At 47.7% G+C, this 24,690-nt stretch overlaps 1 protein-coding gene across 19 annotated transcripts in view; it reads left to right on the forward strand.

The window, feature by feature from the left end:
- Positions 1-24,690, forward strand: part of LOC120894667 (trithorax group protein osa) — a 129,839-nt gene that overhangs the window by 24,878 nt on the left and 80,271 nt on the right. For all 19 annotated transcript variants that reach the window (XM_040297392.1, XM_040297390.1, XM_040297388.1 and 16 more), the window contains 2 exons: positions 17,685-18,053; positions 20,270-20,449. In XM_040297392.1, coding sequence (XP_040153326.1) covers positions 17,685-18,053; positions 20,270-20,449 — 549 coding nt within the window. The remainder of the gene's footprint in view (positions 1-17,684; positions 18,054-20,269; positions 20,450-24,690) is intronic.

Genomic DNA, 24,690 nt, shown 5'->3' on the forward strand with positions numbered 1-24,690 from the left:
ACCTGGTGCACCAAATGGTCCAACTAAACTGACCTCATGGCGACCGAAAACGGAGGCGATCCTGGTCGAGACAAACGAAGTGTCTACACACAAGGACATACTTCGAAAACTGAAGACTGATCCCGAGCTACAGCCGTTTGGCAAACAAGTCGCACGAGTTAGAAGTACCAAAAATGGAGGTTTACTCTTTGAGCTAAAGAAGAACGATGGTACCTACAGTGAAGATTATTCCGAAAAAATCCAAAAGGCCATCGGAGAATCCGGAAAAGTAAAAACCCTTGGGCAAATGGAGACTGTCGAAATTCGCTATATCGATGAAGAGACAGAGGCAGATGATGTCGAACGAGAAGTGCGAAATCAATTCGCCTGCACCGAAGGCTGTAAATTGGAAGTAAGAATGAAATCTTCTTACTCGGGTATGCAGACTGCCATCGTTAAACTTCCAGCAAAGCTAGTGCCGGCGATGACAGCAGCAGGGAAAATACAAATAGGCTGGTCAGTCTGCCCAGTGCGGGTCAGCACTCCGAGCAGAAAATGCTACCGCTGCTGGCAAACGGGCCACATCTCACAGGACTGCAAGGGTCCAGACAGGAGTAAATGCTGCCTGCGCTGCGGAGATGAAGGTCACTTCGCTTCTGCGTGCCAAAAAACTCCTCGATGTGTGTTCTGTCCAGCTGGTTTCAACGCGCATCATTCGAGTGGAGCATTCTGCCCAGTGACGAAAAAAACAACATCATGGAAGTAGTCCAGATAAATCTGAACCACTGTGAAACAGCCCAGGACCTCCTGAGCCAGGTATTGATTGAAGAGGAGGCAGATATTGCTATTATATCAGAGCCTTACAGGGCTCCAATCGGATCTACGAATTGGGTGGCTGATAAAACTGGCGCAGCAGCAATTTGGGCGGTGCGAAGATATCCCATTCAGCGGGTTGTTTCAAAAACGTTCGAGGGCTTCTGCATAGCCGAAGTTAACGGAGTATTCTTTGCCAGCTGCTATGCACCTCCTAGCTGGGAACCAGAAAAATTTAGTGAAATGCTTAACAATCTATGTGCAGCACTGGAGGGATGCAGTCCTTTGGTGATTGCCGGCGACTTTAATGCCTGGGCTGTCGAATGGGGGAGTAAACGGACAAATAACAGAGGAGAGGCAGTGCTCGAAACTTTTGCCCAACTTAATGTAGTTCTGGGAAACGTCGGCTCAACCGCTACCTATAGCAGAAACGAAAGGACATCTATGATAGATATTACGTTCTGTAGCCCATCTCTGGCCTGGCACCTACACTGGCGCGTCAGCGATACTTTTACAGGCAGCGATCATCGTGTGATACGGTATGCTGTCAACAAGGGGTAAATGAGTAAACTAACTTTGGCGACGACAACGGATATAAGAGGTTGGAAAACACAGAGCTTTTGCGAAGACCGGTTTGTAGAGGCCCTGAATTTCGGTGACTTTGGAGACGTTGCAAATCCTTCTCAGCTCGTGTCTGCACTGAGCCGAGCGTGTGACGTCACAATGCCTAGAAGGAAAACACCAATAAACACCAGACCACCGGAATACTGGTGGAATTCTTCGATCAAGAAGCACCGAGCTGAGTGCATTGCTGCTCGTAGGAAACTACAACGCGAGAGTAATCCTTCTAACAGAGAGCTACTGAAAATTATCTACGTCAAGCTAAGATCAGATCTTAAAAGGGAGATAAAGTTGAGCAAAAGAAAAATATTCCTTGAGCTACGCGACGAAATAGCTCGGAAGCCTTGGGGATTGGCTTTTGAAACTCTTATGGACAAAAGAAGACCCAAGGAGCCTGTGGAAAGATGCCCCGTGAAGCTTCTCCAGATAATCCAGCAGCTGTTTCCTACCCATGGCCCTCCGCTACTGAATTCGATTATCGACTCGCCAGAATCCACCTCTGTGCCTATTACGACCACAGAGATTGAAAAACTCGCAGATCGCCTCAAGTGTGGAAAAGCCCCCGGCCCAGATGGTATCCCCGCTGAAGCAGTCAAAGTGGCCATGAGGATGTTCCCTAGGGTGTTCCAAAAAGTTTTCCACAACATACTTACGACAGGACAGTTTCCATCAGTGTGGAAGAAGCAGTTGTTAGTCCTGATACCAAAGCCAGGGAAGACTCCAGGGAATTTATCAGCCCTAAGACCACTGGGACTGATCGACGTACTGGCCAAAGCACTGGAAATGGTAATTCTCGATCGCTTGACACCATATACAGAAGGAGAACACGGCTTATCAGATCGTCAGTTCGGTTTCCGCAAGAAGCGCTCCACGGTTGATGCGATACAGGCGGTACTGGTGAAGGGTGATGCTGCCTTTCAACGGAAGCGATGTGGGGCTCGTTACTGCGCGATCATCACCATCGATGTGAAGAACGCCTTCAACTCTGCTAGCTGGGAGGAAATAGCAAAAGCTCTAGAGCGCATGAAAATCCCCTTGCATTTGTGTCGGCTACCGAGAAGCTATCTCAGCGGGCGCGTTCTACAGTATAGCACGGAAGAGGGAACAAAAATAGCTACCATCTCTGCTGGCGTACCGCAAGGATCAGTACTTGGCCCCACCTTGTGGAACATTATGTACAACGGAGTATTAACCCTGGCCCTACCCACAGGAGCTGAGGTCATCGGGTTTGCAGACGATATTGCACTGACTGTCGTAGGAAATAGTGTAGAGGAGGTCGAGTTGCTGTCTACGGATGCTGTCGGCAGGATTGACTATTGGATGCGAGAAATGAAGTTGGAAATAGCACACGCCAAAACGGAATTTATTCTCATAAGTAGCCACAAGGAGGTTCAAAAAGCGCACATAATGGTAGGCACTAAGCAAATAGAATCTATAAGAAGCCTCAAATACCTTGGAGTTATCATAGATGACAGATTAAAGTTCCGAAAGCACCTTGAGGAAGTTTGCATAAAGGCCACAAAAACTGCAAACGCGTTGGCTAAATTTACACCCAACATAGGTGGTCCAAGCAGCACAATAAGACGCTTACATGCCAACGTAGCCATTTCTAATATAAGGTATGCAGCACCAGTATGGGCACACATACTAAGAAATAAACAGAACCAGTACGCTATAAATAAGGTGCACCGAAAAATGGCCATACGCGTTGCTAGCGCGTACCGTACCATCTCATATGAAGCAGTATGCGTAATTGCGAGTATGATGCCCCTTTGCATCACCCTAGAGGAGGACTCAGTAAATTTCCAGAGCTCACGCGCGGCAGATACTCGTGCTATATCCCCAAAGGAGGCAAATGAGGAGTCCATGCGAAGATGGCAGGCGGCTTGGAATAACGCTTGTAATGGGAGATGGACCTTCACGCTAATCCCCGATGTAGCAATGTGGATAAACCGGAAACATGGTGACGTGGATTATTTTGTCACGCAGATGCTCTCTGGCCACGGGTGTTTCAGGAGCTACCTCCACAAATTCCGGCACGCTTCTTCACCTCGATGCCCAGTATGTAAGGACAATGACGAGACTGCGGAACATGTAATGTTCTACTGTCCACGTTTCCTAGAGGAGCGCCAGCTGCTTGACACGAAGTGCAGAACCGCCGTAAGACAGACCAACCTAGTGCAGCTGATGCTACATAGCGAAGAGTTGTGGGAAGCTGCAACAACATGTATGAGACTGATCCTGACAAGGCTGGACCAGCTGTGGAGAGGAGATCAGGACCTGGGACGCGTGTGAACGTGGTACGGTTTGGAGTGTTTTGTATGTGTGCCCCATGGAGCAGTATGCGAAGTGTGAAGTGCTTGGTGTATTGATTGTGAGCTCTATTGCTGTGTGATGTTTGATAGTACTTTTGATCTGTCTCGCGAACTCTGGTTCATTGTGCAATAGCGAGGATGCAATGCTAATGCATAAGCCCTTCCCCAAGAAGCATACCGAAAGGTGAACCCATGGGGAAGGGTATATGGCCCAAGGAGGGGGTTTACTGGGTAAGAATCCCATGTCAACACCCGTGCGACAACGGGAGTCTTTCGAAGATTCCCCCTCCTTGTAAAACAAAAAAAAAAAAAACACACACACACACACACACACACACACACACACACACACACACACACACACATACACATACACATACACATACACACACATACACATACACATACACACACACACATACACACACACATACACACACACACACATACACACACACACATACACACACACACACACACACACACACACACACACACACACACACACACACACACACACACACACACACACACATACACGGAACGTGATGACAGGTGTATTATATATTTGTATTGCCTTACTCACCTCCTCCCCCCCCCCTCCCCCATCAAGTGCTCATCGCTCGCTCGGTTTAGGCATATGCAAACAATATCGATCGATCGAACGGAGGTTTTACCATCGCCATGTTCTTCGGTCGAATTGGGGGGGGGGAGCCGACTCGTGATAACTTTGGGCATCCGATGGGGCTAGCCGTCGTTAGGGCAATCGCTGAACATGCAAATTTTACCGCACCATCGGCCATCATTGAACTCTGCTGGGGACGGCCGAGTAATCAATTATACAACATTTATCTTGCCATCTTTTCGGGACGGTTAGATTATCTTGTGCATCAAACTGGACTTGAAATTTCAAACGTTTCCAACACACTTTAACAGACATAAACCTCCCTTTTTCCCTTTTGCTTGTTGGTGTTGGGTGTTCCGGTCCAAAAGCGGCTCTGGTTTGGAGGTGTTCGCTCCCCCACCGATACCTGCTTTACACACCATCGTCCAACTGCTCCTCTGCAGCAGAAGGAGGAGGACTGCTGGCAAGCTTTATTACAAATTTTCCACAAACTCTCTTGAAATGTACACGCGCGTGTGTGTGTGTGTGTGTGCAAAGCAATTTCTCATCCGGGGTTCTAGCTCCTGATGGTGGGGATGTGTTGTGCTGGATGCGTTTATGCGTGATGCTGCTGCTGCTGCTGCATCCTACTCAAATGCACTTTTAGCGTACGCGCCGTTCCTCGCACACACAGAGCTAATAATGATGACCGATGCTCCTGCGCTGCAGCTTGTGCAGGTATCGAAGGAACGGGATGGGGGGGAAGGGCCAGGTGTGTAGATCCTTGCTACTTTCGCCGCCAGCTCCTCGAAGCACGGCGGCATATACGGTGGGTGGGAAGGTGAAAAGTGCATACAAACACACACACGCTGCTTCGTCGAGCACAGCAGTGTATTGTTGTCCATTTCGGCATTTCCGTCGCGCTTTTCTTGCTGCCTACTACTACTGCTTCTCCTCCTTCTCCACCGACTTCGTGTGTGTGTGTGTGTCCCTTGTTCAATTGCTGCTCTGCGGTGTGTGCAAGCGGCGGTCACCCAACCGTCCCCCACCCAACCAACCCAACCACCGTCTCGCCGGGTTTATCGCCCGCTGTCGTGTGTTTCGGCACGGGTCGGAAGCTGGAGACGTTTCGACGGTACGCTCAGTTTTCCGCCGACAGTGAAGCCTACAAGAGGTGTGCGCAAATTTCGGTGTGGCCCCCAACATTTGCATTGCCATTGCACCACCACCACACACACACTGGGTGCATTTAACCGTAGTATTGCTCTCACCCTCGCCATCACTACCGTTGTGCGCCGAGCGTGTGCTTTGGAAAGTTTGCGCGCTTCGTGTGTGTGTGTGTGTGTAGCCCGTCCCCGGTGTTGTTAGCAAGTTCTTTTCTTCTTCCAATTTGCAGTTCCGGTCGTGTTGTGCACTTCCCCCTACAAGTGTGTGTTTATGTGTGTTAAGGGTGGTTGTACCGTGCCTGCCGCGCCACACTTGCTTTGCACCACCCCCCGCTACAGTGAACCAGCATAGGTGTTTACTGCCCTTGTTCCTTTGCTTATCTGTGTAATCATCATTCCCCAATCCCCGCGCTAAAATCTAAAAAAGAAGAAGAAGAAGAAGAAGAAGAAAAATAAGAATAAGAAGAAGAAGAAGAAAGTACCGTGAGAGAAGAGAAGTTAGCAACAAAGAAGAGAAAAGAAGAAAGGAGAGAGAACAAATAAGGGCAATAGTAGTTTGGCCCAGCTCCCTGTGCGCCAGAGAGAGCGAGCATCCTGTCCTTCTATTTGCTTGCACGCACTGATTTACCATTAAAAGCATCGAGCTGGTGATGTATTGGCTAGAATCGAAGCTAAGCGCTCTCTTGTTGTTTCGTCACACCTTGGAAAAGTCTTAATAGTCAAACAAAAAAGGGGGTTTGTTTTCTGTGCCAATCGTGCAGCATCAACTAATAGCATGTTCTTTTCTTCTTCTCTTCTCTGTTCTCTTCCCCCTCCTCCTGCTACGCGCCGCATTTTGCTGCAAAACTAATCAGGTAAGAGAGATCACACACACACACACACACACACGAATGCACGCACATTTTCCACTTGCAAAATGGACCTTTATGTGGTCAAACGCTTTTGATGCCTTTTTTTCAAATTAATTTAATCTAATAGAATGGGCAAGTCGCTAAAGCTGTCTATTAAGCACTATTCGAATTAGAGCATTCAATGAATTCAACGATACTTGTATGTTCTTCCCAACATTCCTTCGGTCGAGCGCATCCCTTTCAGCATTCACTGTCAGCCATCTTAGAACGTGCAAGGCGAAAGCGAGGACATTTGTCTTTTGCTGCGGGCGAAAATGCATGCGCAAAACACAAGTATATCTAGCACGCGCGCCCCCTACCGCCTCCGAACCAACAGTCTTCCTTCTTCGCCCATCCTTCGTGATTGAAAATGGTTCTGAATAGCCGATCGATAGCCGTCTCATTGCACCTAGATGTGTATGCACACGAATGTGCCGTCTGTGTGTGTGGGTGTGTATGTGTTCGCACTTCTTAATGGGCAAGTCCAGTCCGTAATCATGCATGGGTGCACACACCCCGCCCCTGACCGATTGCATGTTGGTCCAGTTGGTCGGTGCAGGCATACGAGATTGCACTGGTACAACAGAGCAGCACAGGCAGAGCAGGGAGATGTACACGATGACGATGTGGTGTGGTGTGTCTGTGTATGGGTGGTGGCTGTAGGCTTGGGTCCCGCTAGCCTACACTCTCAAGGAGATCGCAATTGCACCAACACTGCCACAGCCACATACCATGCTCTTTCTCTTCCAATGCCATGTATGGTAGTGGATGGTCACTTGCCTCCGTTTGTATTGGAAGTATATGTACTTGATTTTTCCTTTTCAAAGACCCGTCCCGTGCATTTGCCTCACACATACCACCATCTCTCCATTAGATTCGATCTATCCCTCTCTCTCTTTCTTTCTGAACGCTGGTGCCAGTGGGTGGTGGGAAAAATACCAATCAAAAATTAATTAGCAAAATTAATAGGACGACACTGAAGACGTATTTGCTTCATATGGGAGGAGATAACCCGGGGGGAGGTAACAGAAGATGTACAAGATTGAGAGTTCATTGCGCTTTTCCGGGGTATTTCAGTTTGGCAATTCTGGGAAGGATTCGATGGCTCAATAACACTGGATTTAGCAGCCTAATGCGCACATCCTTGCGTAGCTTCTGAAAACAAGAATCGTGAAGGATGTAATATCCGATCATGAAAATAGCAACACAAAGCTCGAAATGTATTCTAATTTTGTTGTGATCTCGAGATATTTTTATCAGCGCTCCGTCTTGCTTTCAGATATGTTCAACGTCTACTGGACGTATTATTATATTAACCTTCAAGAGATTTCGACCCATCAGTATCGATTACTCATGCTCCTTCTAGTCGCGCTTGTTCATGGAAACACAATCTTCGATGCAATTTGAAACGAAGTGTGTTTGCAAGTATATTGATTCGAAGAAATAACGATCAGGACTTACTGCGTGATATGCAAAGGCTCGTACAAACTAAGAAGGAAAGGTGCATAGGACTAGCCATACCTATAAAAAAGAACCATGAAGCTGAACATAAATGTGTCTACCCTTTCCAGGTACCGTCTCAATGTCTGGAGGGTAATGAGATATGTCCTGTTTCCAATACCTTTTTGCCGTTTATTCCACACCACAATTGCTCTGCGTTACTGACCTGGACAATGAAGTTATGTACTGTTCTTTATGGATGGAAGTGCGATACATCAAAGAAAAGAGAGGACATTTTATCCCTCTAATTTGTGTACTATATAGAATGTTGCTTGATTCTGGGGTAACAAAGCGCTGAATTGAAAGGTTCACAAATAGATCCCCATGGTTTGGACTAGGCTATTTATTGTTGTCAGTCGGTGATATGAAGTCGTGTACTGTAATATCAGCCTAGCTTTTAGCTAGGCAGCTCTCCACATGATTGGACATAGGACATGACTAATTCAGATCACGTTATCCATTATACATAAGTAAACCAAATCTGGAATTACTTGAAACAGTGGCAATACTATTCGATGTTCTCCTATCAGTGCGATATTTCTGTAGTCTGTAGGCGCCTTGTTGATTTAAGATCTTTCAATGGATTTTCAAACATTGCGATTAGTTGTGCTGGAAGAATTAGGCTCTCATTCTTAGCTCTTCTTCTCTTCAATCCTTAGAAGAGCTTGTTCAGAATCTGCATTAATTGAATGTTTCAATATTGCAGGTTCTGATCTATTCTCCATTGTATTCTTATATATAAGAACAACCGATGTTGTAGTAATTGGTGCGTATGAAAAGCAGTCCAAATGGAAGTCTGATATGCATATTCGAATTTCAAACTATGCACAGGAATATGTCAAATTGGAAGTATTACTCAGAAATTCAAAAATAATAAATGTTAGTAGTTTTATGACAGTAAACAATCAACGTTGGACAGTGTCCTTTTCGCTGGAAAACGTATAACATCCCATTGTAGCGGCCGAGCAATCCAGTCCCGCCGTAATTGGACGATAAAATAAAAGCACGCCGCGCAGAAACAGAGCACAACTATCATGGACGAGAAAACACATTGTCCTTTCTGGGGTTTTATTTTGTACCATCCTCTCATGGTGATTGGTGCAACCATCGTAAACTTTGTATCCCGGCACCTCATTTTAAACTCGCGTGCGCCCACCACCACCCTGCCCGATCCCTGATCCGTCGCTGTATTATGTTCTCCAACACGTTCAACCACGACCTATCCAGGTCCCAGACAACAGCAGCACACCCATGTACACACGTTGCCGTTAAACATTTTACCATTTTACTACTTTTTGCGTCTAACGTGCGGAAGCAATCATCGAGCCGCGGGGAGTGTGGGGACGTTCGTACACTACTTCATTTAGGACGAACGCTCTCTCTCTCAACCGGCCGCGGTAGAATGAGTCGGCAAAATGGGGTCGGATGCTCGAACGGTTTTGTATAGCCCGACACACCCGCGCGCGACCGTCTGTTTTGCGTCTGGGTCGGTCTAGTCGGTTTGAAAATTGAACTCCTCTTTTACGCGCCAACGTGTAGGTGGTACGCGTGCTGTGTGTGTGTGCTCTCTGTGCCGAGAGCCGTTCCATCCTTTTACCACACCACACCCGGCTTTTTTTTACTACGTAGTGTCGGAAACTCATAACTTCCGGGGCTAGTAGCATAAACTGATACGTCCGTTTGCGAACTTCCTTTTTTTCTTTTTTTTTCGGTTTTGCTGTCGGCACACACCGCACCGTTTAGTGCTGCTCCCTCAGTGGCGGCTGGGTTCCGTTGTGAACGTGTCATCGTCCTAGCAAATCGCACCGTGTGTGTGTGGGTTGCCGGTGAACGCAGTCAACTGTTCATCAACCCTCCCTGGGTGCAGTTTGGACGCGCGTTTATGGCAATCGGGCGTGACTTTTGCAGCTTAATTCTTGCAAGTCCTCGAGTTGCTCTTTCGCTAGTGGTGGTGGCGGTGCTGGCTCATTGGATTGCATTTGCTGGTGGAGAGCATGCGAGCGCGGGGTTATTTGAGCGAAGAAAGTTTATCTCATTAGAGCGCTGATAATTGGAATTCCAATTCACGGCGGGTAGGTGTGTTAGGTAACTCCTGATCGTGTACATCCATGAAATAGACTTCCATTCCAATGTACAGGATCTTGTCAGTCGTCCTTCCCAGTCATTCATGTGTGTCAACGCGTCGTCTGTCAAAAAGTTTTTGGAAAAATATGAACCTTTGTAAATCCCGTATTATGCTACCTAGATGATGTAGTACAGTGATTCTTCGGTTAGGCGAGATCTTCTACAAATTCCGGATGTAGTGGGAGATTTCTTGAAGAATACTTGCTGGAGAATACTACGAGATCTTCTAGGAATTCCGGATGTAGTGGGAGATTTCTTGAAGAATACTTGCTGGAGAATACTACGAGATCTTCTAGAAATTCCGGATGTAGTGGGAGATTTCTTGAAGAATACTTCCTTGAGAATACTACGAGATCTTCTAGAAATTCAGGATGTAGTGGGAGATTTCTTGAAGAATACTTCCTTGAGAATACTACGAGATCTTCTAGAAATTCCGGATGTAGTGGGAGATTTCTTGAAGAATACTTGCTGGAGAATACGACGAGATCTTCTAGAAATTCCGGATGTAGTGGGAGATTTCTTGAAGAATACTTGCTGAAGAATACTACGAGATCTTCTAGAAATTCCGGATGTGGTCGGACATTTCATGAAGAATACTTCCTTATAGGTTGAAACAATCGGACGATGAGTTACAAAGATTTCATTGCTGACAGTGACAACTTAATTTCAGAATCCAAGGACTGACATTTCGCTCGAGGACAACTGTTCCGGAGTCAGAGAGTACATTACTACTTCGCCAGACACGCCGAGCAAGTAGGGACGTACATCTTTGCACTCACTCATTTACATTTCGGGGTTGTTTTGTGGGCTTGAACTGTTCTGTCCTGCCAGTCCTGCCTTCCCAGCTCCAAAAACCAACTGTCAGCTGAACTGTTTTGCTTGAGTGGCTTCTGTGCTCCTTTCCCCCCGGATGAGCTGCAAAGAAGTAACGATCTCATCCCTGCCCTGCCGTGTTCTCTAAATCGTCACAAACAGATGCATCGTCATAAACCATCCCCCACACACACGCACACACCCATAATATACGAGCTATGAGTTTACCACTCTGTTCCGTGTGTATGTGTGCAGTTGTTGTGTGCCATCTTCCTTCTCTAGGTCCTAGTAGCAGTCCTTAGGGGTTCATTTATTCGCTCTGAGGTAGGAAGGCGTAGAGACGGGGTTGTTTTTTTTTTTACTCGCACAGCAACACCCACATCCTGCAGTCCACAGGCACGCAGTGTAGACCCTTGACTGGCAAAACAACAGTAATAGTGGATGGAAAGTTTTTCCTGCGACAGTTTCTGGAACGCGCGTCCCACCGACCGGATGTGGAGCTGGAAATGGAAACAAAATGGAAACGAACGCGAGGCTATCCACACAGTAACTGCGCCGGCCGAGGCCTTTACTCCTGCACCGCTTGAAGGTTCTCGCCGCTCTGCTTGGTAAACGGAACCAAGGCTTCCGTGTACTTGGTGGGGATGGGGGTGGAGTGTCTGGATTTTTGTCCTATCCTTTTCAAAGATCTTGCGATCCAAGCGGTTTTGTACCTAGCGGCCTTCTGCCTAACTCTCTGCGCCACAAATATGTACGTGTGTGTGTCTGAAATTGCCCGCCTGTGCTTGGTGCACACTGCTTCCAGCCGACAGTGTCGCTAAAACCGGCACCCCCCCCTCCCCCCTTCTCAAGCGCCTCACCCGTAGATCCCGTGTCCGGGAGTGGCCCTATCTCTGCTGGCTTTCCCAGTTCCCAGTTTTCCGCCTGATAGCGCGCACCTCTCCAGTAGTTCGTGGCATGGATTTTGCGAGTTACTGTGCGAACCCCCCGAGCACACCAAGCCCCCCACCCCCCCTTCCGCCGGTTTTGCCGGATGTGCCGGCTAGCAGCAGGATTCAGTGAGCATCGGCGGGGGCGGTTGGTGGCGGTGGTGGTGCATGATTGCGAGCCGAGCATAAAATACTACCAGCTCAGCAAAGTGTTGTGGCGCTGGCAAACAACAGTAGAGTGAACGTGGTGGGGGACCAGTGCGGGAGGTGCGCAATTTCCAAACGTTCCGTGGAAAACCGGCACAAAACCACTACCGTCGGTAGGGAGGGCGGATGGATACGATGGATAAGACAGAGTGTGTGTGAGAGTAAGAAAGCAGAAGTCCTGGAGCCGCCGCCAGCCAAGAAGGAGTGTGCACAGAACTGTGTTTTGCCTTATGCGCCCGGGTTTGTGTGTGTGTGCGAGATGTCCTGGCTGGCCTCGTCAGCAGCAGCAGCAGCAAAACCCAATGGCACCGGGAAAACTGTGTGCGCGCTCTCTCGGTGTGCTCGGGCCGGGTGGCCCGGTTTTGGTGGCCCGACACCGTAGCTGCTGGCATTCATTCGCTCGCTTGTGGCGCGCTCTGGCTGGAGCTACGGCTTTTTTGTTGCGCCTGGTGTGCTTCAGCGCGGATGACAAAATCGTCCCGGAACACTCGGCCTGGTCGTGTCGGGGCAAATGGTCATCTTATTTTGCTTTTTGTTTTAATTTTGATATCATAATGTAGGCCTTGGGATACCACAATCAAGGTGCAGATGTGTCTTTTACTACAGTACAGTAAATCCCTTTTTATATTAATAATACTTACATAACCTATATGTTATACAACAATAGCAAAGGAAGAGTATTCCTACAGTCTTTTTAAATAATAAAAAAAAATTTTTATCTGTAAAATGAACCAAAATTCTAAAGCACTTCCAAACAAACAAAAACCTTCCAAATTCCTTATTGTTCAAAACATAAGCTTCTAGCAAATTTTGACCATAATGGCGCCAACCTATTTTCGCCCACCGTGCCCGGACACATGCGGTGGAAATGCTCGGCTGCTGTGCCCGAACATCGCGCTGTGTGGCACATTCGGAATAAAACGGATAACGATTCCGGCACGTGGGACACGCGCGCCAGCATTATTGTTCCTGCCCTGCTTCTTGCATTGCTGACTGGCTCTCTCGCTCTCTCTCTCTCTCACACACACATATTGTGTCTCTTGCACACCGCTCTATCATTTTCCATCCAATCCCACAAGCCCCGTCGCCCCACAATATAGCGAACGCGGGAGGAGAAGTGAACCGCAGCAGCCACACCGAGTTCGCTTTTTGTTGTTGTGCACACACACACACCGCTTCTAGCCACCATTGAGCCCATCTGCCCACCACTCCCCGCTAAGTGGGTGGATTGATGTGTATGTGTATGTGTGTTTGTTTCTCTGTTTTTCCACCCATTTTCACGGCTCTTGTGGGGCGGGCGGCGGCGGCACAGTCACTAGAGTGAGTGATGTCCCTTCGGTTTTTCCTGCAGCCGTGTGCCTGCCAAACAATTTTCTGTTTTTCCTTGCTCAAACCCGCTCGCTTCGCCCGGCTGGCTCTCCCCTCGTCAAAATCGGTCGTCCCTGCTGTTTTGACATTTATATCTCCCGACGCACAATTCTCCGTAAAGCGAAAAACGAAAGAGAGAGAGAGAGAGAGAGAGAGAGAGAGAGAGAGAGAGAGAGAGAGAGAGAGAGGGAGAGAGAGAGAGAGAGGCCGCATACTACCTATCATCGTGTAAAGCGCAATGAATGGGAAGTTGATGCTGAAGCGTAGGAATTGGGTAGAAAACAAAAGTCCCCCACCGGTCGGTGGAAACCTGGAACGGTGGAAGGGGATTGAAGGGGGGGATGCTGAAAATTCACGTGGCAGGTTGGATCTTTTATCTGTTTGTATGTTTTTGTTGGTGTTGTTATTTCCATATATAACGCGCTTTGCCTGTAAACACCATGCGCCTCCATCGATTCGGTCAAATCGTTTGGCTTTGTTTTTTTTTGAAAATAATAAAGCAAAAACGACTCGCCCGATATATCTACTTCTTTTCAATGTTCCTGCAAAAGCGGTACAGTTTCAGTGCAGTTCGAATATTGACCTTCTGCTTCGGCAAATGACCCTCATTTAACAGCGTTACGAAGTGTTACGAAGTGTTACACAGTACGAAGTTTGTCTTTCACTGTTTGCATTGGTACCGTCGTCGCCAGCATGAGCTCTAGCGTTAGATTGGGTCATGTAAAAGTAAAAAAAAAAGCGAGCCAAACAAAAGCACCCACCACACCACCACTGCTATTAAATTACAATCTAGTACCGCTTTAGCGCTCCTTTTGCCATTTGCCAGCAATCTCTCTTCTCTCGTGCATGCTGCTTCGCGGGTGTGTCGGGCGAGCTGCAGTCGACTGACATTATTGCTCTTGGTGTATGCAGAGCGAGACGGTGCGACGGTGGGCAATAGTTGACAGCTCCAAAGTGTGGCTGCTAAATCCTGCGCGTGACAGGTACCGGCCTTTCCGTTTACGCGCAAGCGAATCGAATGCTTGAGGTGGTGGTCTGCCTTTTTAAATACTTTTCATTAATGTTTTGCGCGTCAACAGAAATAGCGCAAATTTCGATGGTGCTGTGCTGTAGCATACAACCAGCAAAAATCATGAACATAATTCGCTTGTAGAGGCTGCTGTGGGGTGGTACATTGCTGCGCTTTGTTGTTCAGCATCAAAAGAAAGAGCAGAGATAAATCCTCGTTTCCCCCCGCTGGAAACAGTGACAAATGTTGCTGCTCATTAATCTGCCTGCCTGCTGCTGCTGCTCCCCGTTACTAGCCAGCAAACTGACAGTGGAACTGACAGTTGCCACATCCTTGCCGCGCTTGACTAGGACGAGTGTAAACGTTGCTCTCACCACTACAGAGGCAACGGGCAAACATGGCTATACCGTAACAGTATCCTTCTCACTGTCTCCCTCTCTCTCTCTCGCTCACACATACATGTACAAACAATCAGTTTGCTGCTACGCAAAGGAAAATCGATATTTTGCCTCCTCCGCCCGCTTTTAGTGGCTTTGTGCGAACGTCCAATCGCATCGTACTGCTGCTGCTGCTGCGAAACTGCTGGTGGGACTGTGTGTGCGATGGAATTGTGTGGCTCCCGCTCGCTCTCTCTCTCTCTCCCTTGGCAGCCGTAATCTCCACCCACGCCAGCGCAAACTCGAGCATCAGCACGGAAACGCGGGAGCTCGTCAGGCTGCTGTTAAGCTTGGTCAGCCATTTTGTGTGTGCCATTTGTGCCGGTGCCGGGGAGTAGTTGTGTTGTGCGCTGCTGCTGCTGCTGTGTCCGCCTGCTGGTGGGCGGAGCTTGCTGCAGGCACAAAATGTTACCATCGGGCGCCTCCATTTCGTTGACGCTTTTCCAAGCGTTTCAGTCGTCATGGTTTGTGTGTGTGTGTTTTTTTTGTACTGTTCATATTTGCTCTCCTTATACTGGTGCCATTGAACGAGCAGGGCAAAGGATATTTGCTGCTGGTAGACACACACACTCGAACCAGAAAAGTGTTTGGGATTAGTGTGGCCGCGTGCATGCCCGGTGGGGACGTCGGATCCTCCCCAACCGGGCAAAAAGTGTACGGCAGGAGAACGATGAAAGAAGGGGACACGGGAACACAATTTTGCAATTGCTTTGCCACTTACTAATGGAAACAATGGCCCGGCCCCGGCAATGTGCGAATTTGGTCGGCACTTGGGGTTTGGCCACGACTCTCCCTACCACTTCCACACTTGGTTTTGGATGATAGAAATGCACCGGGAGCCTTTGTTGCAAATACATCTACACCATCCGCCATCCGTCTGTCCTTACATATGCCCCCGTCAACTTCTCGGTCCGGTATTATTTAGACGGGATGTATCGATGCTAACCTGATTTTTGTTTTGCATTGCCACCGGCAGCCCAGCCAGATTGTGCCGCGGCTCCCCAATGATGGGCTTGTGCCGTTTGTCTGTTTGTTTGCTGGATGTTTGTGACTTTTTGTGTTCCTGTCCTGCCTCAGCACCAACAAACTGATCTCTACTGGTTGACGGCGAGCCAGTGAGGCAGTTGAAACGATGTGTAGCATTTATCTGAGCGGTTGCGCGCTCAGTGCAGATGTTGATGGGCAACATTCCGGAAAGTTGGCTGCAAGTAATGAATGGTACCAACAGAAAGCTAACTCTGGACGAGGGTTTGATTTAAATGCGACCGGAGCAAGCAGAGGAGACGGTAACACGATTAATGCACTCGCTGGTAATACATAGACATTATTCTATGACAGCAAGAGACTTCATTATTCTTCTATTACAATACGGTACTACGTTGTTTTTGATGTTATAATCCATTCAGTAATAGCCGCAGAAGTTGTGGAGCATTAGTCCACAGTTGTTTCTACCTCCTCGTAGCTGGGTTAATTTTAATTTTTTAATTACAAGTTTTTGAGGTTATTGTTTGTTTGTTTTCGAGAACTTTGGCTGGAATTGCACTTCTGTACAATGAAAAAATACATGTTAAGATTTTAGGTACAAAAACAACAACTAGATAATAAATACCAAATGAGTAATGTTTTGGGGAATTACATCTAACGTCCAATTATTAGTGAAATGGATGTTGCAAAGAATTTAATTCCTTAACCATGCTATCTGCAGTTGGGAGCTATGCTGTTGATTGCCTCGGTACGATACGAAACATAATGCAACCTCGCAATGCCCTGCAATAATGTATGACGTACCCATGATCTCCCGTTACACACTGTGCACTACTTTGTATAACCTCCACATAAAAACCACCCGAAAGTTCATAAAACCTTGATCGTTTATTTTGAGCCGCCCCGGCGCTCCACACTGAAGTCCTGGTCTGGCACGTGCGTAGCACATTACCATGCTCCAACTTCTTGCTCCAACGGCTCTCTAGCGTAGCGAAATGTGTCGTTAAACGGTTCACGGAAGCGTATCACATCAATCCCCTCCCCATCGCAACATATCCTCCTCGTTGGGGCAACCTGGTGCAAAATCAAAAATGGAAAACTCCTCCAACCCTATACTCTCGCTCGGTACAATATGCGTGCGTCATATGCACGTCACAGGACACGCGACACACACACAGAGAGCGGCACTTCCATGATGCAGACGGGCAGAAAACAGCCGTGTCTCTCGTGCCCGAACAGCAGCAAAACATGATTGCAATAGAGAGTGATGATGCTGATGATGATTCTACCATTACTAGCACACTTACTCGCCAATCACAACACCACCGTGTACAGGACTGGCGGTTGTTTAACGTCGTTTGCCGGCCGCCACGTCGATTCCACGCGGGGATCTTCGGGCAGGAAATGCTGGGGGAGTTGCTGCTGCATCTTTTGCGCACGATGATGTGCTGTGTACGACTGGCCTGGCCCTAGTAGCGGTGGTATGATAAGCGTGCAATCCTTCTGGGATGTGATGGGTCGTCCTGCCTAAGTGCTGTTGTGCTCGTCATGTTTACCATGTTGCGTTTGGGAATTTATGCCAATACACTGATTGGTATCACGACTCTCTATTTCTCTCTCTCTCTGTCTGTCTCCCAGCGTAAATTTACGGGACACACAGTAGTGATGATACTAGTAATGTTTGATGGGAAGGATTAGCTACAACACGCTACTCGACGAGAGTGGTTAATTACGACTTTTGATACCTTTTGCCACACTCAGCCAGTTGACGTTTCTTGCTGAATTGGTCAATCAAAACTGTTTAATCATAAGTGGGAGTTTTTGGTGGGATTTGGTTGAATTCCAGAATTGATTAGAATGTTGCAAATGTGTAACTAACTCTCTCTATCTCTCTCTTTCACCATTTTCGACTCGTATTTGCGCAGGGTAATACCGGACGAGGACAGTCACCATATCCGCCGGGGCCACCGGGCCAAGCGCCCGGCGGCGGCTACCCACCGCCGCAGCCACCCGCCGCCGGCCAGGGATCGCAGCAGCCGCCCGGGCCCCCGCAGGCAGCCGGCGCTGGCCAGCCCGGCACCGGGGCCGGCGGTCCGCCCGGCCAGGGACCACCGCCGGCGGGTGGCCCTAGCGGGCCCGCGGGCGGAGCGCCCGGCCAGTCACCACAGCACCATCCGCCCACCTCCCAGGGACCGCCCGCCAACGCGCAGTACACGCCCTACCAGCCGCAGCGCTACCCGACGCCCGGCGGTCCCAACGCACCGAACCATCGCACCCCGTATCCGCCGCATCAGGTAAGCAGCCACAATCACCTCACATCGGGCTATGAATAGACGCCGGCAGTTCCTATTTCGATTCCGATGGAAGATAAACACACACACAAACAACACCCCGGCGAGAAAGATGGAGCTTCTCGGCGAAACAGCTGGTTTGGCGGGCTTTAGCTTCCCAATTCGCAGGACTAATCTGATGCGTCTCCTTCTCGCCAACACGTCGTCTTTTTGCCGCTTCGTGCCCAGGGCTCGGCCTCGGTATAAGTATCCTTCCAACCGTCAGCTGGGGCTCATGCTTGTTTCGGCCTGCGTGTATTTCCGACCTGTTGTCGGGAGAGGTTCCGTTTGTGCGGCGGCTCTTATTATGGGATCGTTACGCGGTTGCCCACGTCACGTTGCCGAAATGATGTGTTGTACCAGTGGTACATTGTGGTGTCTCTCGTTTAATCGCACCAAAGCCAAAGGGGGGATACTGTTGGAATCGGGAAGAATTATTAGCAGCAGTTCGTTTAGAGCATGGAGTCCCGACTCCCCGAAGCCACATGTGCGTTATTTTACACTCAATAAAGGAAGACTAATCACTGAACGCGGGCCCGTTTCAGCCTATTAGCCCCGCAGCATTTATGAACGTTTCTCTTCCAACGCTAATTGACTGTTCCACTGTACTGTGGTGTTAATTGATGTTCGTGTTTATTATCCAGCGTACGATGGAATTCAATTGACGATACTTTTCTATGGAAATATAAAAATATGAACATTGATCCATCCTTCTCGTTTGATTTCATGCACCAATCATCATTAAGCAATGCGTCCTGTTTTTTTGATTTTTTTAACTAGAATCCTTTGATGTTCTATCAATACATAGCGCATCAGAAAAAATAATTGTCTTTTACTGGAATCATTGATCCAGTCCAGTGGATTATGGCTCTGTACCTAGTAGCGATATAAATAAGTCAATAATTTTAGCTCAATATGATCTCTCATCTATTTTGTGCCTCGTCAGCGGACGGCTGTCATTGTCTGACACAGAGCTTTGCTCTAATTGCTCGGAATATTGACGCTTAAGCCCGTGTTACAGCTCCAGTGAAATTGAGCGTTCAGTTTCAGGGGGTTTCTACTATATTTCACTAAATATTAATCAGAATGTGGCTTACCGTGCATCAAAAAGAAAGGAATTTCAATTCCCCAAAATATTTAGATTGTAGAACATGACAAAATAATGAATTAAATGTATTTCATTGTGAGGACATTGTAAGGACACATTGTTCAGGGGAAGACACTATGAAGATCCGTGCATCAGTGCAGTGATCAGGGTCACATTTTGTCGGTAGGTCATGTATTGCAACTCATCATATCTGGTCATTTTATGGCTTGAAAGAGTGAGTTGTTATGAGAATGCTTTATTTCAATAATACCATCCGCCGAAAGTGGCCAAATCTGTCAAAGAGCATCAAATAATTCAGGAAGTTTGATTTCAAAAGCTTCAACAGGCTCTAATGACAGATGGAAACAAGTTTCCAAGGCTTCTAGTGTAGCGAAAGCAGTCTCCTAAGATGCAGCAGCAAAATCTCGTGTAACGGTAACAACATGGTGCCATGATATTAGGGCTGAGTGAAGAAATTTGAGCTAGATGAAAATGATTCAAATGATTCACGAAAAGATATTGGGAATATTGATTTGACATGTTTTAGGTACATTGAGTCACAGTTCCGAGGAATTGTAGTTAAAATCCACATGTTTCAAGGCTAGTCGAGCGGGAGAATACACAGAGCATTGGTAGCTGTCCAAAACACCAAACCCGCCGAAACCAAACTGGCCAAAACGACTTAGTACACTCGTAATATGATTATCAGTGGCCACATTATCAATGCAACTTGCCCACGTGGCCTGGAAATGCAATATTACTACCAGAGATGTGTTGGATCAAGTCTTCATGGTTCAAATGAGTTATCGCGCGCTGGTCCAGTAGTCACCAAACAATCAAAAGTGCAGTCAGGAACCGGAGTTTTAGAGCGTCCGTTAAATGCCTTTATTTTAAGCAAAACGTGTGACCATCAACCTCTATCGGACCTCATGATTACTTTTATCGTCTCAAGCCTATTGCGGCGATTATTCGCCGCGAACCCCGTTGGTCGATCGTTTCATGTAAATGCAACAGCAGCTCGCGAAAATGCTCACAATTTCACTTTAAATATTGATGTATCTCTATCTGTTTGTTTACCTCCTTTCCCCCACAGTATGAACCGGTCAGGTCGTGGCCATCGCCAGCAGCTAGCCCGGGACCGGGTCCGGGCCACATGCCTCCCTCACCACACGGACCTCCGCAGAGTCCTGGGCAGCAGCAGCAACAGCAGCAGCACGGTGGCGGCCCCAGCCCGTCACCGCAGCCACCGCAGCCGGCTCCCTCACCACATCAGGTTAGTGTTAGTACGGGTTTAGTAGTAGTGCACGCCTTTGCACGTCTGATTTTGGTAGTCAAGGGACTCGGTCTACTTGTCATACAATGTTAAGAGATTGTTTCGTTTTTGTTGATAATGGTTTGCGCGATAAAAAAGGTTCCTCTCTCCTGAAAAAAGAGAATGTTTTCCACAAAGCTAGAAGAATATGCCATGTCGTGCTAGAGCCAGATTCCATTCTCGATATGATTGTGCAGCATCGAGTTTCCAAACGCGCAACACTGCTACCACCGTATCGCAACTCTCTCTCTATCGCTTCACGAGAATCGGCGGCGGCTTCTGTAGCTTACTCCACCACCCAGCTGGGGCAAGCTTTCAGAACATTCACCGGCGCGGACGACGGCGGCGGCACACTTATGCTATCGTGCGAGAAGTGGAGAAGCAGAAAGAAGAAGGAACAAAAAAACACTCCCGCCGTCCTTGACAGTGGCCCAGATATATATTGTAGCCGACCGGGTCGCGTCGATTGCTCTGCATACCGTTCAACGACGGTGGGATTGGGGAGCAAGAATGAAAAAAAAAACCAAAGAAACCCACTAAAATAAATCCCAACACACACACACACAGACACACAGAGAGAGAAACACACGCACTTGTGCTAAGAACAGAACCAGATAAAACAGGCAAATTTGCTTCCGCCAGGGTTTGTTTTGGTTTGAGACAGCTTGCGCCTTCCACCACCCCGTCGCAGCCATCGACCCGACCCGACCGCGAGTGTGATGGTGATCGGCCTCCGGACACGGCGGGGCCGCGCGGAGGGTTGATGATAGACGCGTACCGCATCGTGTATGTGTGTGTCGATGGAGTGTTGTTGCCTGCCAGGGCTGCCGTGTTTCCATCAAACGCGATGAATGTGTCGTCAAGTTGGTTGGTGTTGTTGCTGTTGTTGCTGTTGTTGGCAGCGGCACTATGTGCAGGCCCGCGTGTACCTCGGGATTGAAGCGCAAGCACACAACCAAACCGCCAAAACCTTTCGTGCCCCTTCCAGTGCGCCCGTACTAGGAGGTGGAGGAAGCTCTTTCGCGTCGTTGTTGTTGTGCTTCCTGTCGCTAGTTCCGCTAGACCACCGGTTTTGGACCGTTATTTCTGTGTCGGTCTCTGTGTGTGTGTGTGTGCAGCTGATCGGCTGTGAAAAGGGTCGGAAAAAAGGAAGAAAATGGCTGCACCGACGGACGGACGGACGGAATTCGAATGCCACTTTTGCTCGTCGCGTTTTCTTTCTCGCTTGTTGTGTGTGTGTGTTTTTTTTTGCATTTTCTTCACTGCTCTGTGTGTGTGTGTGTGTGTTTGCGTGTGCCTTTTTTTTTGTTCACAGCGAAGCAACAGATGGAATTGTGTGTTTGTATCTGGGTGTGTGCGGTTCCGAAGGGGGAGAAAAGATGGTGATTCACCGGTCTACCCCCCCCCCCTCCGTCGGCCTTTATCACCCATCCCACCGCCAGCAGCCCGCTTGCCACTTGATTGTTGTACCGGGACGACGAGCGGTTGTGGGTCGACAGCGGGAAAGGGTCGGTTTCGGGCGGTTTCGTTCGTTCGTCTGTCGGTCGGTTTGGTCGTTCATTCACCTCCGCCCCATCATTCATCCATCCAAGGCAGTGTGCGGCCGCGGCCGCTCCATCATCTTACCCTACGCTCTGTGTGTGTGTGTGTGTGTGTGTATGTTTGTGTTTTCCGCAGCTGCACCGGGCCTCCCTCGCCCTGGCAAGCTTGCCGCGACCTACTGACGCGCCCTCGACGACAACGAGTCTCGGCGGGCAACAAGTCCATTCGACCTTGCCCCCCCCCCATCCCTCTCTTCCCGCGTTCATCGTCTCCTTCTGCTGCAGTGTGTTTTATCGTGTGAATTCGTGCGTTTCCATACCCTACCCAACGAGGGGTTTCCCCATCCAGAGAGGAGGGTACTCGTTCAGCGTGTGTGTGTGTGCGTGTGTATATACATCGCATAACGCCTCACGACGATGGCCCTTTTTTTTATTTAGATCTTTTTTATCTTTGTCGTCCAGTGTTTGTGTATCGTGTGCTTTTCGTTGCGTCCCGCCGCTTGCCGTCGGTGTTTGAATGTGCGCTGCTGCTTTGCTGTGCAGGAAATCGAAGTGCATCTTTTCGACAAAGCTGTACTGTGCTGTGTTAACGGTTAACGGTTGAGTATCGCGCATCATGTACTGTTATTGGAGCGCATTTTTAAGCAAACCTACAACTTTGGCACCTTCTCAAGCAGATCGAGCGGTCGGTGAAAGGTCATTTGAGCCCATTTCTGGGTGGTTCTTTTCCAAGTGTTTTCTTTTCTACCAACTGGATAGCAAAGGAGCCTAACTACTTACTACGGCTACAGCCCGAGCATTTTGTATTGATTGTAACGAATAGCTCCAGTCAAACAGTTGTCGAGTTCCAGGACGTCCATAGGGTTGATTTTTTACTGTCAGAGAGTGTAGAGATGCCTTCAGCATGGTGACATTTTCGAATGGAAAAAGCCTGGACATGGTCATTTTGTACTAGTACCTATGGTTAACTCGCCGGGCCGGTCTTTAATGATACAGCTGTCAACTGGCACGACTTAACAACACGCTCCTCAAGGGTTCAAGCCCCGAATGGACCGTGCCCCAATACGTAGGACTGACAATGTTAAATGCTAAACAATGTTAAGATGCTTTTGAACTCTGGTCAACTGTAAGTAAACATTTGACGTCCAGCTGAAATACTGATGCGCCTATCTGAGCTTCTTTAAATCGTTACTATACAAATAAAACTCCTAAGTAGATCGGATTAGCTGTATGGAGATTAGACTTTTGTTTGTATTAGTTTGAATTTATTTTCCAATAATTTATCCCGATACCTTCAAAATTAATAATGGACTATTAAATTATAGTGGACCGCCGTTTATCCGGGCTCATCGGGACTTGATCTCGCCCGGATATGCGAATAACACGGATAATGAGTCAAAGAAACTATTTAATCACAAATTCTTGATTTTTGTTTGAAATGTATCTTATGTTTTGATACAAATTAGCCAATTTTTATTAATTTTATCTGTTTCCAGTGAAATTATTTGAAATTTTCCATGAATTATTGTATTCTTGTTATGACAATGTGCTCGGATAACCGTTTCTTCCAAATATCCTCCTCAGAACGCAATGTCACCTTTGTATTGGACTGTCATTTCTCAACAGCACAAATAAATGGATAGCCGGACAAAAGGTACCCGTATAAACGGCGCTCCACTGTAGTACAACATCAATAAAAAGGAATCGTCAAACAATTTAATTTCAACAACAATGAACACCAAAGAAGAATTTTTTACGAGAAAAAACCTTCAAAGAAACGTACCAGGGTAATATAAACGTTCGTTAGTATTGCGGAAAGCAAATGTTTAGTTGCGATTGTGTTCAGAAAGGCATCATACTTTCAGTTTGCCGTCCAATGGATATTTATAGTTGAACAATATTCAACAATCACCTTAAGATTATATAATTGGCTACGAAATAAGTCACTGGTTTTGTGTTGTTATTGGTACAGTTTTGATTCATTTTGTTGCACTTCATTGCTGAACAAAATCGACCGCAAATTGGCGCAACTCTGTCTACTTCCATCCAGAACACCTTGAACCTTCATTTGATCTTGTTGGGAAAATTCGGATAACTTCGGACAAGTACCTACACCGCCAGGGACGTTGCAGATACGGCCAGTGTTACGAACTGAATGAATGATGCATGAATGAAACTGTAGATTGCAGTTACTAGCAGCTTATTGAAAATCAAAGTGCTAAAATGTTGGACTAATCGAAACAAAAAGTATTTTAATGGACATACTACAGGACATATTACTGTAGAAATATTTGCAATGCTCTGAAACACTCGGTGGAGCATAAAACCCTAAAGAAAGGAAAAATACAACCGGCCGGCAGACAAAACACCACACGACCGAAAAAACAAAAACAAAAAAACATCTCTGGTAAGCCATCCAATTTAGCTGTCTCTGCAGGGGCAGTGTAATATCGTCCCAACTGCCCGTGGTCTCCAACGTCTCCCACCCAGGCATCCCTTTTCCTCCGCGTATGCGTCCCTCGAAGCTCTTTCTGGGTATCATCGTGCGCCACACAAAAGGTTCCGCCAGAAGCAGTACTGCCGTCGCAAAGGCTCTGGTTGCCAGCGTTACATAGCGAGAGTGAAACAGGGGTGGTCGTGGTGGCCCTGTGTACGACAGGA

The sequence above is a fragment of the Anopheles arabiensis genome, chromosome 2 (genome assembly GCF_016920715.1).
Source record: "Anopheles arabiensis isolate DONGOLA chromosome 2, AaraD3, whole genome shotgun sequence".
Classification (NCBI taxonomy): domain Eukaryota; kingdom Metazoa; phylum Arthropoda; class Insecta; order Diptera; family Culicidae; genus Anopheles; species Anopheles arabiensis.